Source organism: Furipterus horrens, unplaced genomic scaffold (genome assembly GCF_987537825.1).
Source record: "Furipterus horrens unplaced genomic scaffold, mFurHor1.1.pri manual_scaffold_3, whole genome shotgun sequence".
Lineage (NCBI taxonomy): Eukaryota > Metazoa > Chordata > Mammalia > Chiroptera > Furipteridae > Furipterus > Furipterus horrens.
Window position 1 is genome coordinate 182,682,850 of NW_028327173.1, and position 15,277 is coordinate 182,698,126.

The window sequence follows — 15,277 nt, forward strand, 5'->3', positions numbered from 1 at the left end:
GTTTAAGATGCAGACCTTGGATCTTAGTAGCAAATAGCTTTTTTTATTTTGTGTGTTTTGTTTGTTCATTTGTTTTTACTTCGGAAGGCAATGAATTGAAAGAAAAGCTATTTATTTATTTTCACCAAGGAAGATTTTCATGGGGTAATACTCTGTGTCTGACAGAGTTTTGTTTGTTTGTTTTTTTATAAGTAAAACAAAAAAATGTAATAAGGAGCATGCTCAGACCAATAGCTTGGGGAGCCTCCCCTGCAATGCTCTCTGCTGTTCTGTTCTCAGTTATGTACCCTCTGAGCCAACCCAGGAAATTACAGTTTCAAAACCACTGAATCCTTGAAATCCACTTTCTTGCCCTTCATGGGCTCCCATTCATCTGCTCATTCACATATGCTGTCCCTGAGCTTGTCTTGTTAAAATAGTTGTTTAGGTTATTTCAGTAGCTTTCCTTCATCTGTTTTTTTTTTTTTTTTTTTCAGACCCATAAGCAGATTCTATTTTGATTATCTAAGTAATGTGGTTGTCATCATGTTCCCAGACTCGTATCTGTCTTTTTTACATTACCTCCAAAGCCCATGGTGTTTGCTGTCTATCAACACACTGGGGAGATTCACCCACATATCGTGACTGCTTAAAGATAGTCAGGGCTAAATTTTCTTCACCAGAATCAAGGCCAGAGGCCACCCCTTGATGATAAATTCTCTTGAATTTAGGGCAGTCCTTTTAATAGTAATGTGACATCTCATGCTACCATGAAATAGGACTAAGTATTTGATATTACTCTTGACTTAGATCTTTATTCAATCTGTTACAATTATTGTTTGAATGGTGCATATTCTCTGATTTTCAAATTAGTATAGTTTTGCAATGCCATAAAGTAAAAATACTGGTTTTTTTTTTTCACTTAGCCTCAGAAACTTAAGTATGTCTTTCTCATTAAGGTCATCTAAATTGTGTCTTTGCTTTTTGGAGAAATGAATATTGGTACTATGGTAGTGGACAGTGCAGAGATATTATTTTTTGTTTTTTTTTTAATATGTTTTATTGATTATGCTGTTACAGTTGTCCCAATTTCTTTTCCCTCTGCTCCCCTCCACGCAGCCCCCCTCCAGATGTCCCCCCCTTTTAGTCCATGCCCATTGGTTGTGCATATAGTTCTCAACATCTTCCTGTCTACTCCGACAGTGCAGAGATTTTAATGCCCTTCTCAGTAGAATCACAGCTACTGAACTGAATTATCAGCTTTATTTACAAGACTGATCCACTCGGATGAATTTTTTAACAGTCTGCTAATAAGCCTTGCAAATAACATTTACCCTGAGTGGTGAGGTTTTTTTCAGGTGTATTTACAGGTACAGAAACTGAAACATTGTTCTTAAAGACTAACTAGATAAATTTGGCAGGGGCTGATAATGTGTGTTAATGTTTTATAAATCTGAAGTGTGACAACATGTCATTAAGTTGCAGGGAATTTATTCCCATAACCGTAGAATTTGGAGCAGCTGCCACTCTCCTGGCCCTCTTTGTTCCTGTACTAAAATGGTACATCGTTTCAATCTGGTTGATTTATAGGTTCCCTCTTTATAGAATTCAGAGTCACTCATGTGGAATTCTTATCCTTTGGGGTGTGTGTGAGTGTGTATGCAGTTGATGTTTAGGGCTGCCATTATTATAAAGAAGTTAGATGTATTAGTTTTCTATAACTACTATAACATTACTACAAATTCATCATCTTAACACTGATGTATTACGTGATGGTTCTGGAGGTCAGAAATCTGACAGAAGGCTGAAGCCAAGGTGTCAGCACGGCTGCTTGCTTCCTTTCCGGTCTCTGGGGAAGAACACCTTACTTTGCCCTTTCCAGCGTCTACAGGTCCCCTCATTTCTCGGCTCATGGTCCCTTTCTCTATCTTCAAAGCCAGCAAATTGCATCCACAACCTCTTCTCCCTGTGACTCTGCCTCACTGTTCCACTTTTAAGGAGCCTCGTGATGACATTGGGCCCACCCAGATAAGTTAGAATAGTTTCTCTATTTGAAAGACAGTTGAATAGCAAACTTAATTCTCCATTGCCATGGAAACTAACATATTCACAGGTTCTGGGGCTAAGGGCATCTTGGGGAAGGGGACATAGTCTGTCTATCACAGGTGTCCTAAGAAAACTTAGTATTTTTGTTAAAGAAAAAAAAAGTTACCACATGTTTATTGTACTAAAGCCCAGGCTTTAACTGCTCCATTGAAAACACTAAAAACAAATATGTCAAGTAAAAAATTATGTATGGCCCATATTAAAAAAACCTTACCTGTGTTTCTGTCACTAAGTATAATAAATCGCTTGATTCCTTCCAGATATAAAACCTAAACACTTGGGATCACCAAGCAGTGCCTTCTGCAAAAGCCCTCGGCTCCCAAAAGTGGTTGAGGAACATGATGTCCTTGGCTTCTTGTTGTAATGTCCTTAGGGCTCCAGTGTGGGAGGGGTTAGACCTTATGAGAGTCTTTTTGTTCTCTTTTAGGTAGGATTTCTTTAGGTAATAAAGGTTGTGTTGTTATTCTTGTTGAATATGTGATCTTCAAAATATAAAGGAAGTGCAACTTTTGTGACACTTTTAAATCAGAATCCACTTTTAATTTTATTTTTATTTATTTATCTTTTATTTTATTTTTATTTATTTATCTTTTTATCCTCACCCAAAGACATGCTTATAGATTTTAGAGAGAAGGGAAAGGAGGGAGAAATAGAGGGAGAGAAACATCTACGTGAGAAACATCAATCGGTTACCTCATACATTTCCCAACCAGGGACCGAACCCACAACCTTTCAGTTTATGGGGCGATGCTCCAGCCCAGTGAGCCACACTGGTCAGGGCCGGAACCACTTCTGTGGAAGCTTCAGCGTCACTGCTGTTTTCTTTGGTTTCCTGATTCCCCTGGGTGCCATATGGCAGCTCGGGGGAAATTGTTGGTCCCCCCATTCTATAATTACAGATAGCTCTCTCCCAAGTGGGCCAGCTCAGCTTCATGCCCACCCCCCCAAACCACTCCCCAAGACCACCCTGGGGGACTTGCCACCCCCAGCCACACCCAGGGAGACATTCTGAGACTTCTGCGAGGGAACCCCCATGGGATCTTCTGCCCTCCCAGCCTGGTTTTCTTCTTGTCCCCTTTATCTTACTTTCCTAGTTCCTTGCGTGTGCTCATTCTTCCTGGCTGCATTCCTGGCTCCAGTTTCACGACTCCCCATCTGCTCTCTGTGCTCCCACCCCCAGCTCCTTTCCAGCCCCCGGGCTCTGTCACCTGCTCAGGGGCTGAAACACAAACCCAGCAGGAGCCCGTTTCCAGAACTGGTGGCGAAAGCCTTTCACATTGTTTTATGTTGTTTCTTAGTCTTTCATGTTGCTTTATGTTGTTTCTTAGGCCCAGTTCCTCAGATTACATGGGAACAGTTTTTAAAATCCTATTGTTGTGTAAACTTGTGCCTGAATGGGTACCAGTGGTAGGATTATGGTCATTTAGCACCTGTGTTAGGGTTCCTTATCTATTGTTTCAACAAAGTTAAAAGGGATTTTTACCCACATGGTAAGTGTTAGGAAAGCCTGTGACATTCCCTGTAAGAATTCTAGGCAAACCTAATCATTTGAGAGCTAGTCCTGCCACTGACCCTAGGGAGCCTCCTGCCAGCCACTGCGGAGCTCCAGGCATTTGTCCTGGGCTGCCCAGCTTGAAACAGTCACCCTGCACATCTCTTCGCAGCACATACAGGGTGACAAGGCGAAAAACACATTTTCTTCTGAGTATAACTTTGAGGTACTCGTTTTTAATCAGTTAGGATCTGTGTTAAAAACTGCTTGATTTAAAAAATTATTTGAGGACTAGCATTATATTCTTTATATCCACTTGAACCCAGAATGACCTGAATTATGCATTTATTAGAAAAGTAAGAAAGTATTAGCCCTATTTACTAAATATAATGGTAGTAATCTCCAGAATTACTACACGTTGCGGTCACCTGGAATGGCCTTCACGCTGCCTTCCTGTAGACAGTGGCAGGCGCTGTTCACGCAGTTATTACTCCTGTAAACTGAACTATGTTGAATCCAGGGAACTCTAGTACCAGTAAGGGAAGCTTATTTAACTTTGTGTCTGCTATTTCGCAGTGTACTTTGGATACTAAGATTAGTGGTGTCCTCTCACATCACTAATCACAGAATTTGGCTATCGGGAGAAGCCTGACTCATCCAGAATGGCCAAACAAACAGGCTCCCTATCTGTCCCCCACCCTCCCCCATGGGGTGCAGAAGGAAATAGTCTCTGGATAATAATTGAAAATGCCATGTTTATTCTTAAACAGGTTTTCTATTTTTTTTCCTACGACCATGCATTTTCTCTTCATGAACATTCTTCTTCCCAAATTAGGGAACCGCATCACTATTACCATCACAGGACATGACTCCAAAGACCCCATCCCCTCTGCCTCTGACTCCTTCCCTTGGCTGTGGAGCCCTACAAGGGGCTTACGGGGGGCTGCGGACACCGTGCAGGGGCATGCACACCTGGGGGGGTCGGTGCAGACAACACAAAGCACTTAGTAGATTTAAGAATTCTGTGACCCATAAAAGGTTGAGTTTCTGTTGCTAAAGTTTTAGATCCTGCGGAAAAGACTCTTGTTTTCCATGGAAAATCTCCCCAAAGCCAAGTCTACATTTGAGGCCCATGGAGCTGGGTGGTATGGCGTACATCCTATGCCTCCCTAAAGTCTATGGGGTGGTGGGCCCTCGGGGGTGGGGAGGTGCCCTGCTCTTCCCACTCCCTCATGTAGTCAGCTCAGCAGATCAGTCCCAGTTGCAGCCAGTGCTTAGGTTTGGGGTCAGGGGCTACAGCACAAGGGCTGCACGAAGGTAAGTCTGTGGTGTTGCTTCCAAGGCGGAAAGGCACCCAGGACTGTGCCCCCTGGGCTGGCAGATGCGGGGTGGGCCAAGGTGGGGGTCCTTTGATGCTGACCCTCCCACCACCATCATCTCAAGGTGCTTCTTACTCTCCTGCAATCGTAGGACCTGCAGCGAGACATTGAACAGCACAGTGCAGGGGTGGAGTCCGTGTTTAACATCTGTGATGTCCTCCTGCACGACTCCGATGCCTGTGCCAATGAGACCGAGTGTGACTCCATCCAGCAGACCACCCGAAGCCTGGACAGACGCTGGAGGAACATATGTGCCATGTCGATGGAGCGGCGAATGAAGTGAGACCCGAGCTCCCCTCAATGTCTGAAGTGTGGTCGGGCGAAATCAGTCCGCCCTTCTGGCCTAAGTGAGAGTAACTGTGTTCTGTTCACTTCAAAGGCTATTATTGGCGGAGAAAGCCCAGTAGGTATAATGGTGCTTATAAAAGTAATTCTTCAAGAAAAATATAATTGGGCGATGTCTTTCCCCAGTATTCCCGTGCCTCGGGTGTAACTGTGGCGGCCCCCGGACTTCCGTAGCCCCAGCATCACGCGGTGGGGAAAGCCCTGTCTCCTGTTCGTTAACTTCTGGAGCAGGAGCTCTCAGGGGCTTGGCACTCCTCGAAGGAAGGAGTCCTGACCAGGAAACAATGTGCCTGGTTATTTCCTGGAAGGGGTATTAGGGTCACTGCACCTGAGTAGTGCCAGGGTTGGGGGTGGGAGCAGTTGGGAATGGGACCCGTCAAAAGAGAGAAAGACAGGATAAGAGCTCTGGTCAAAATGGATGGCTTGTCCTAAGTTATCTTCTTCCTGTCAGAATTGAAGAGACCTGGCGCCTGTGGCAGAAGTTTCTAGATGATTACTCCCGCTTTGAAGACTGGCTCAAGTCAGCCGAGAGGACAGCGGCCTTCCCCAATTCCTCCGAGGTGTTGTACACAGTTGCCAAAGAAGAGCTGAAGAGGTTTGAGGTAAGGACCTGCGCCAGGCCCAGGCGCAGCTAGAATGCCTCCCTCTAAGCAGGGCTTCCCCGACTCCGCCCAGGGCCCCGTCCACAGCTTGCCGTCAGCTGCTAAGACAGCTTTGCAGGTGTTCCCGATTCGTGCCAGCTGGCACGCAGGGAACTTGAAAGTGTGTTCTGTAGTTGGCATCGGGGGAGCAGGTGAAGTAAACCCCCGTTGCCATTGTGCTGTAGGGACTAACCACGTGCAGCAGGTCACCTGGGGTGTGGAAGGGGTGTCCTGCACCCCGGGCAGCGGCACTGACGCCGGTCTGTGTGATACAGGCCTTTCAGCGGCAGGTGCACGAGAGGCTCACGCAGCTGGAGCTCGTCAACAAGCAGTACCGGCGGCTGGCCCGGGAGAACCGCACGGACACGGCCAGCAGGCTGAAGCAGATGGTCCACGAGGGCAACCAGCGCTGGGACGGCCTCCAGAGGCGGGTCACCGCCATCCTGCGCAGACTCAGAGTAACCTTCTCTACGTCACGGGGTCATTCGTGGGTGTTCGGGGATGAGGGATATGCGACATCGGGCTTGTAACAAAGCAGCAGGTGGAAGATTCCATGGAAGGCCCAAGCTAGCTTAACATTTCTCCCTTTTGTTTAAGCCCAAAGCTGCCAGCACTTGTATTTTTTTTAAGTGGTCTTTTGCCTGAGAATAGGCTTCTCAGGCACAGCTTGTTTAAGTGATTTGTGTTACCAAACACGTCTCTTTTTGCCTTCTGTAGCCCCTGAAGGTGTGCATGCTAGCTCAGAGACTATTGGGGGGTGTGGGGGCTGCCACCCCTGGGTCTGGACCGCAGCAGCCTTGGAAGAAGCCTGCTTTGTCCGCCATCAGGGTCATGGACCAAGTCCCCTCTGCACTGTGCTAGTTGGGGACAGCAGTTCTCTGAATTTCGTAGCACACTGACTAACCTCAGAGGCTGGATTTTATTTTTATTTTTTTAACGTAGGCATTCACCTTATATTTCTGTGAAGCCAGATGCAAACTACCAGGACCAGAGTGCCTGGCATCTGCAGGAAGTGACGCTCACCCTGCTCCTATTCTTAGGGTGGGACACTCTCAGATCCCTTCTAAACAAATGGAAATAAGGGCTTTGGGTGTTGTTTGTTTGTTTGTTTTTAACCTTCTCAAGGATGAAACTGCCTAGCTTTTCAGTAACCCCCTTGCATTAATTTATCTCCTTCTGACTTGACTATGAGCAGTCTTAACCCCTCAGGTGGCACTGAATGCCACCTTTGTTTGGGAACAGGGTAACCTGAGAGGCACCCTTAATCGGAGGTGATGAATCTCTGCCTCAGGGTCTGCTTTCCCTGAGGAAACACATCCATAATTACATCAGTGAAGGCAGACAGGGCACTGGCCCAGGCTCAGCCCTGAAATCAGCAATTTTCTGTTTTAAGCCTACTAAGTCCTGTCAAGCAAAAGTGTCCACAGATGGCTAGTGGGTAAAAACAGGCAAGGCGCCAGGCTTGGGCTTCAAGGGGGGTGGTCCTCAAAGAACAGATCGGAAAAATCATGGACTTAGAGTATTAGAGAATTGTAAATGCTGAAAGGACCTGAGAGATCATAACCATTCTCCCACCCTTACTTGCCAGGGAAGTTGCCGACACTCGGAGAAGTTGGGGAGCTTGTTTGGTGTCATAGAGCAGAGCCCAGGTTACCGACCCCACAGTGGTCCCTGAATGCCCTGTGGGTCCCCAGGGTACCTGGAGACAGGCTTCTCTCTGAGTGCTCCAGGCGCCTTTTCTCTTCAGCCAGAAGTGTCCTGGCTGTCGATCTAACCTCTTGTTCTGCCACCAACACAAATGTATTCTTCCCTTTTGCAGCATTTCACCAACCAAAGGGAAGAATTCGAGGGCACTCGGGAGAGCATCCTGGTGTGGCTCACAGAGATGGACCTGCAGCTGACCAACGTGGAGCACTTCTCTGAGAGCGACGCCGACGACAAGATGCGCCAACTGAATGTAAGACTTCCTCCCTCGGTTCCCCTTAAGAGACTGCACCTTTGCAGAGGAGAGTGGGCCAAGTACAAATTTCACCTGATACCCTGGGAGCAGATTCCAGGACTGTTAAAGCAGCCAGGCTGCGTCCACCTGTGTACTGCTGGGTTATCAAGAGCAAGGATACTATTCCCTGCAGTCAAGGAGTCAGTGGAACAAGGCCCTTTTTTCTCTTTGTCATTTGTAACCATCCAAGGAGAGAATACTCTTCAGGTTCCAAACAGAAGTTCGTGAGATGCTGCTTCTCCACCACTCGGTCCAAGTGCACACATGCGGTGTGATGGGGAAAAGCTGGATCAGACGTGGGGCCAAGAACAAACACCTTCTCACCCACTGTTGCAAATAACCTGTAATACCCCTTAATCTCACATAATTCCCTCCTTGGCGAGACCTTACAGGAAGTTGAGAATGGATATTTGTATTCCCTAATATAATGGCACTAATGAGCATGAGTGTTGTGTCAACAAGCAAATGCCCTTTGGTGACTCGCTACACGGCATTTTGTTTCCACCAGGTGTCAGTAAGACAAGGTCTCTCCCTCACACCCAATAACAGTATATGTCTATCCATGTCAAACTTTTAGAATTATTTTAATTGGAAAAGTCAGTGCCCAGAAGGGAGAGGAAAAAATATGTAGAGTCATTTAAAATTATTAAATCTTTGTCACCTTGTTAAAAATTGGTGGAACTAGAGGGTATTTGGTGAAGGAACAAAACAACAATGACACTTAGATGCGTTTTCTGTGGCTTATTACAAGAAACAGACATTGTCTGAATCCTGAGAAATTTCCTTACAATCCTTTCTCATATTCTGCATAGGGTTTCCAACAGGAAATTACACTGAATACCAACAAAATTGATCAGCTCATCGTTTTTGGGGAACAGCTGATTCAGAAGAGTGAACCCCTAGATGCCGTGGTGATCGAAGACGAGTTGGAGGAACTCCACCGATACTGTCAGGAAGTATTCGGCAGGGTGGCCCGATTCCACCAGCGGCTGACCTCCCACACCCCGGTAAGGAGAACGTCACCCATGGACGGCTCCTGGGCCACTCGGGCTTGATGTTTGACAATGATTCATTCTCTGATTTTAAAAAAGCTATGTCAGATAATTTCTACTCTTATAGAGCCACAGTTACATAGAAGCTCCCATTTCCCCATGGAAAGGATAACACCTCTGAATATTCTTGCCTGTTTTGCATTTTTTCCATGTACTCCTCAGTACAGGGTTTTTCTGGCATGCGTCAGCTCTCCTGGTTGCTTACTCTATTAATTTGGGGTGTATTGGCCTTTTCCTATAATTTAATGTCTGGGAGCTCTTAATATTTGGGACTTCCTGGTGCTTTGTTCTCACCACTGATGTGCCCAAAGCAACAGGTATTGAAAAGTAATTGTGATGCTTGTTTCCCTTGACAAAGGGGCCTTCTGGGAAATTCAGGTGGAGCTGGGCCATTGTTCAAAGTTCACTGCCTTTGTGTGCCTGGGGCTTAATGATGACCATTGACCAGCACAACTGGCCACCCTTTCTTTTTATGTCTTCAACGTCAAACATAATTTCCTCACCAGACATAGCCTCCAAAGTAACCCACTAGCAATTTATAGTTATTTTTCTTAGAGTCATTATAACACAGGGAAAATAAGATTCTGTATTCTGAATAAAAGATCAGGGATAATAAGAACATGGTACATATGGTCCTTGAACGTGTGCATCTTATTCAGAACACTAATAGCCTTAAGTTCTTTTTCATTTTTAGTTGTCTTTTTCTTGGAAGGACCTGCCATTAAACTTAGATGGTCAAAGTTAAGGTTTTTCCTAGGAAAGACAATGGAGTTTTGGAAAAGACAAATGTGAGGCCCCACACTCAATGGTCTAAATTGGAACAACCACAAACGGAGCCTGGGAACCTGATTCTTTTTAGTTTCCTCAGAAATGTTGCTGGTGGCCATTTCCAGGAACTGCTGGGCAGGCAGACTCCTGCTCCTCAGAACCCAGACAGCCTGTGATTTGGTTAATTCTGAAAACTGGGCACTCCTGCTTTAGGGCTTGGAAGATGAAAAGGAGGCCTCCGAGAATGAGACGGACGTGGAAGACCCCAGAGAGATGCAGACTGACTCTTGGCGTAAAAGGAGAGAGATGGAGGAGCCCTCGTCTCCTCAGTCCCTTTGTCATCTGGTGCCCCCGGCACTGGGGCCCGAGCGGTCTGGCTGCGAGACCCCTGTCAGCGTGGACTCCATCCCTCTGGAGTGGGATCACACAGGTGACGTGGGGGGCTCCTCCTCTCACGAAGAAGACGAGGAGGGTCCATACTACAGTGCGCTCTCAGGTAATCGGCTGGGGTTTCCAGAGCCCTTCAAATCAACCCATTTGGTTCTTTTTAGCACCGTTAGCAACATGGCTAACTCTCAATGATCGGGAGTCCAGCTGATGGCTGGCCCAGACTTCCTGTGGCTTCCTGTGCTCTGTCCTGCCCACTTTTTGAGTTACCTGAGAGTTGGCTCACTCCTGTTACAGATGGGATGAAAGGGGAAAAAAAAATTCACGTCTGGCTCTGGGCTCATCAGTGAACTTTTCAATTGAGTTTTTCAGAGTAATCGTAGATTGAGTGTTTTCATTCTTTCTATGCACTTCCCCTCCGCCACCACTGCTCTGGACAATTGGGAGTTGGCTGAAAAAATCCTTCTGGTTTTCTTTTAAAGCTTTTTCATAAAACAGATAAAGGGTAGTTACTTTCCTCCTTCCAGCTGACGACGTTTCTGTTGTTTTAATTTAATACGGGGGCATTCATCTACAGACGCCTGCAGTGAGGAAAATGACATTATTCTTTTTCAGATGTAGAAATCCCTGAAAATCCTGAGGCATATCTTAAAATGACCACAAAAACTTTGAAAGCGTCTTCTGGTAGGCCCCTGCCCGTGCATGTGTCTCAACATGGCAGCACCCCGTGGCGCACACTGCATCCTCAACCTCGCTCCCGTGTCCTGTCTGACCCCTGCCTTCTGTGGACACCATGGTCTTCCTGTCATGGTGTATTCACGCTGCTGCACTCACACATACCTGCGTGCTCCTGACGAAACCCCGCCCGCCCAGGCCAGAGCAGCCCCGCCGGCGTCCCTCTCCTCCCCCTCAGGCCTGCGCAGAAGGGAATTTTTCATGTTGCCTTTTTACGTTTTTATTCTCCCGCCATCTAACTCAAGTCCTTTGGCATGGGCCAAGCTTTCTTCATGGTGGCTTGGTTTGGAACTATTTCCTTGCTTATGGTGATTTCCTAGGAAGAGGGTGGGTGAGTAGGTAGTTGGGGGTCGAGGTGCTGTTGCGTTTGTCGCAGAAGAAACCTTCCTTCCCTTGACTTGCAGCTCTAATCTTGGATTCCCTGCCCCCTCCCGTCTGCAGTGGTGTGGTACAGCCACGAGTAGCCCTTTGGTCCCCAAGTCCATCCTAATGCTTACTCTTCCCCTCACTTCTGAAAGACCTTCAGTCTTCTTGGCCCCCCCAGACCCAGCTTGCTGCCATTGCTCCCACCACTAGAGACCCCGGCTCTAAAACGCCACTCATCCCATAGCAAACCATATGTCGTCATGCTCCATCATGAACCCATCTAGCAGAGGCGCAGTGTTGCTCAGTTGCATGACTCATTTCATTCCCTTCTGGGACCTACTGACATTTTGCAAATGTGCATGCTTTGCAAAGAAAGCTGCAGAACTCATGTTATACTGTAACCTGATGCCATGTGACCCATGACCTTTTTGTGTGTAACTAAAAACATGAATCCTTTGGCAGGAGAGAATGGACTGTCACTTACTATTTTTGTTTCAGGTAAATCCATTTCTGAGGGCCACTCATGGCATGTTCCTGACAGTCCTTCCTGTCCCAAGCATCGCTACAAGCCAATGGGAGGTGACAGGAACGTGCAGCCCATCCCCTCAGACTCCAGCACCCCTTATAAGCCAGCCTATGTAAGTCTCCCCCCGCTGCAAGTGCAACCCAAGTTCGTGACTAAATAGTTAACATTTTTCGAGAGAGAGATTTTGGTGTAGGTTGTGTGCTCACTCCCCAGGCACATTTCCCATGGTGACAATGTCTCTGCTGAACTGTATTTACTTCATTAGAACCCTGGTAAAACTGATTATAGTAAAAGATAGGTTTCTGGCCAAAAACCATCTTTGTGTATGTAGATGTGATATCACAGGGATTATGGCTATTGAGTCAAGTCAACCATGCAAATAATAGAGAAGTGTGGGCTTTCCTGACCTGCTTCTGAGCTCCCAAACCTTTATTATAGTTACCTTTTGATCACACATCCTATTCAAAAATTATGACTTCACATCCAGTGTGATGTGACCATGCGCTGTGGTAGACACGGGTTTGATTCCTAGCCCTGCCAGTAGATAGCTCTGGATCCGTGAGCACTTTGCCTTGCCTCTGGGCCTTCCTCGCCTGAAGAGAAGCGTGCCTTACGCGGTTGTTGTTCGGGTGGGTGTACATGAAGTTAGGGAGAAGGCCCTCGGAAGTGGTCGCGGGTGTTATTGTTATTCCTCCTACATACTACTTTGTATGTGGTTTGTTGTTATTTATAACAGTGACTGTTCCTCCTTATTACATTCCCCTCTGGCAGCGTGAGTCCCTGGCATGCCTCTGGCTCCGCAGCTGTTGCAGCGGGCAGCCTAGGATTTAATGTTGGCCCAGACCATTCTCAGTACAGAGAATTAGTGATGAGTAAGTTGAAAATAGAATGTCCCGTGCATGTTTAGTGTCATCTCTTAGAAAAACCAGAAGCAATGTAGCCATCACTGGATTGGTCCTCAAAGGGCCCTCTGTGTCTAGGAGTGAATAGTACTAGATATTAGAGAAGATTCTTGGCTGTATGTGGTCAGAGCAGAGTCATTTGATAATGGACTGTCTGTCCATGCCAAATTCAGAAACTCTTGCTTAGCAGGCAGCTATCAGTTTTAAACCTGCATCTCTGGGCAGAATAGGACCTCACACCTCGGGGAGAGAGATGCCAGCACCTCACCTTTGCTTCATGTATGTAGTTCCAGTGACTATGCTTGTGTTCCTCACCTGACCTTTTCAACGGCTCAACCTGTTTTTGGGTGTCTTAAAATCAGGCATGTCACCACAAAGCGGAATTTTTAAAACTTTTTTTCATTCCACACAAATAGGCCACATATACACAATCCAGATAAAGCAAGGCTTTTCTAAAAAGGATACATTTATTCGGGGAAGGGCCTGAGATAATAGCCCAGTCAGTTCTGTGATAACAAAAGAGCCGTGAAGGAGAAATGCTTGGTCATGAACGGCTCGAGGAGGCAGGCCTGTCCTCTGTGTATTTCTGATTCCTGGTGACAGTAATGCCTCCGGCTCTACAGAGTGACTGGGAAGGATAACTAAAATTTTGTAAAACACTGTACAAACAGGCAAGTGCTAACACAATAACTGTGTGGTAGGCTCAATGATTGTTTTAATTGTTTTAACTCTTTTGCATGGTTCATTTGAGGAGTGTTAGAAAGCCTCAAATTAAATCAGGTCAGACCCTGGCAGGGTTGCTCACTTGTATAGAGTGTTGTCCGAATACCCCAAGGTGGCAGGTTCGGATCCCCAGTCAGGGCACATACAAGAAGCAAACAGTGAATGCATAAATAAGTGGAACAACAAATCGATGTTTCTTTCTCTCCCTTCTCTCCTCTCTCTCTCTCCCTCCCCTCCCCCTTCTCTAAAATTCAATTTAAAAATTAAATCAGGTCATTTTATTCCCAGTGTTGATATATCACTGCCTCCCCCTCCCTGGGCCTTTGTAGAGGCTTTATTTCTACCATCGTCAGCTTGCTCATCAGTGCTACCCACACACTAAGCACTTGTATTTCCAGTAAGTTAACCTTGAAAGAAAAGGGCTCCCATATCCTCATCTCTTACCTGTTAACATGAACCAAGATACTCTTCAGCCTTTTAAATTTACAGATGATAATGTAAAATTGGCTCATTCTAGGTAAAGCTGCTGTTATCTCCAGGTTCCGAAGGTGGCAAAGAAGGCCCAAGCGTCTTGAATGGCAGCCCGCAGCAGGAAGACGAGGGACTAGCCTCCTTACCTGGGCAGCAGTCAGGTACAGTTAAATAAGGCAGTGGTGAAGAGGGACAGTCTATAGTTGGGGTTAGTTAGGAATTTATTAAGTAAGTCATGGCTCGACAAAAGATTAATTAGGAATTGCCCAGCTATATAATTCAGCAAAACTGCTACACTTACCCTATAGCAACCAACACTATTTTAGAATTAGCTGACTTGTTTTAATGACCACATGCCTAGACGATTCACTTTACTTTTCAAAACTATTCTTAAATACAGACAAAATGAGCCTCAGATCAGGAAGTATATGTTTCAGTGACTTCATTTGTGTGTAAAGATAAGACACAGAAAGATGACTATGAAAGACATGTGTTAGGTGTCTCCTCACGAGATCAGTTCAATGATTATAAAAATAATTACTCAACTAAGTCTGAAGTCAAGCTGATAGCACCAACCTGATCATTCACAGACCAAAGGAGAAAGGACCCTAAAAACTGCCTGAACTTTTCAGTGGTTGAACTGGGGTCCAGAACACATACTGGCAACATGCCGGGTCTCCTCCCCAGCGCGCCCCCTCATTCTAACCTTGGTGGGAGCGTGATGGCACTGGCCTTGAACCAACGCAAGGGAGAAACCTGCCATTCCATGCTCCAGGGAAAGTGACGACTCCCAAATGCTGAGCCTCTGGCAAAGAGCCACCCTTATAGGTCTTACCACCCTGACCCTGAAGTAGTCGGAGGCAGGGAAATCTGTGTGATTCTGCTTTTTATCCCAGGTGCCTTTGACAGATGGGAGCTGCTTCAAGCACAAGAACTTCACAAGAAACTCAGACTAAAACAAGACTTGCAGCAGCTGAACTCTGACATCAGCGACATCAGCACCTGGCTAAAAAAGACTGAAGCAGAGCTAGAAACATTGAAGGTGGCCAAGCCTCCCTCTGATACCCAAGAAATGGTGCTGAGAGTGAAGAGGCTGAAGGTGAGTCGGAGGGCGGAGCAGAAGAGAATTCCGAGTACATGTGCACATGCTGGCAACCTGAGGATGGTGTGATGGCTGTCAGTCCCTTCCTGGCAAGGACACGAGCGCAGGTCTTTGCTTTCATTCAGAAGAGCATCCACAAGCGGTCCGAGAAAGCTCAGCCCAGCGCTGGGCAGGTGTCGCTTAGATGCTCCGTGCTGGAAAGATCTGACTTCAAAAGCACCTGTAGGCTCTTACGGAGGTGCTAGTGGCCACTGAGAGGCAGCTTAAAAATGCCCTTCCAGGCTGTGTGCAGACCAGACTGGTG

The 15,277-nt window shown here is 46.4% G+C and overlaps 1 protein-coding gene across 1 annotated transcript in view; it reads left to right on the top strand.

The window, feature by feature from the left end:
* Nucleotides 1-15,277, top strand: part of SYNE2 (spectrin repeat containing nuclear envelope protein 2) — a 295,528-nt gene that overhangs the window by 274,272 nt on the left and 5,979 nt on the right. Inside the window, exons 99-108 of the mRNA XM_090270971.1 lie at nt 5,048-5,235; nt 5,753-5,903; nt 6,218-6,400; nt 7,762-7,899; nt 8,754-8,948; nt 9,975-10,257; nt 10,764-10,832; nt 11,748-11,887; nt 13,918-14,032; nt 14,768-14,970. Of these exons, the coding sequence (XP_090127097.1) occupies nt 5,048-5,235; nt 5,753-5,903; nt 6,218-6,400; nt 7,762-7,899; nt 8,754-8,948; nt 9,975-10,257; nt 10,764-10,832; nt 11,748-11,887; nt 13,918-14,032; nt 14,768-14,970 (1,665 nt within the window). The remainder of the gene's footprint in view (nt 1-5,047; nt 5,236-5,752; nt 5,904-6,217; nt 6,401-7,761; nt 7,900-8,753; nt 8,949-9,974; nt 10,258-10,763; nt 10,833-11,747; nt 11,888-13,917; nt 14,033-14,767; nt 14,971-15,277) is intronic.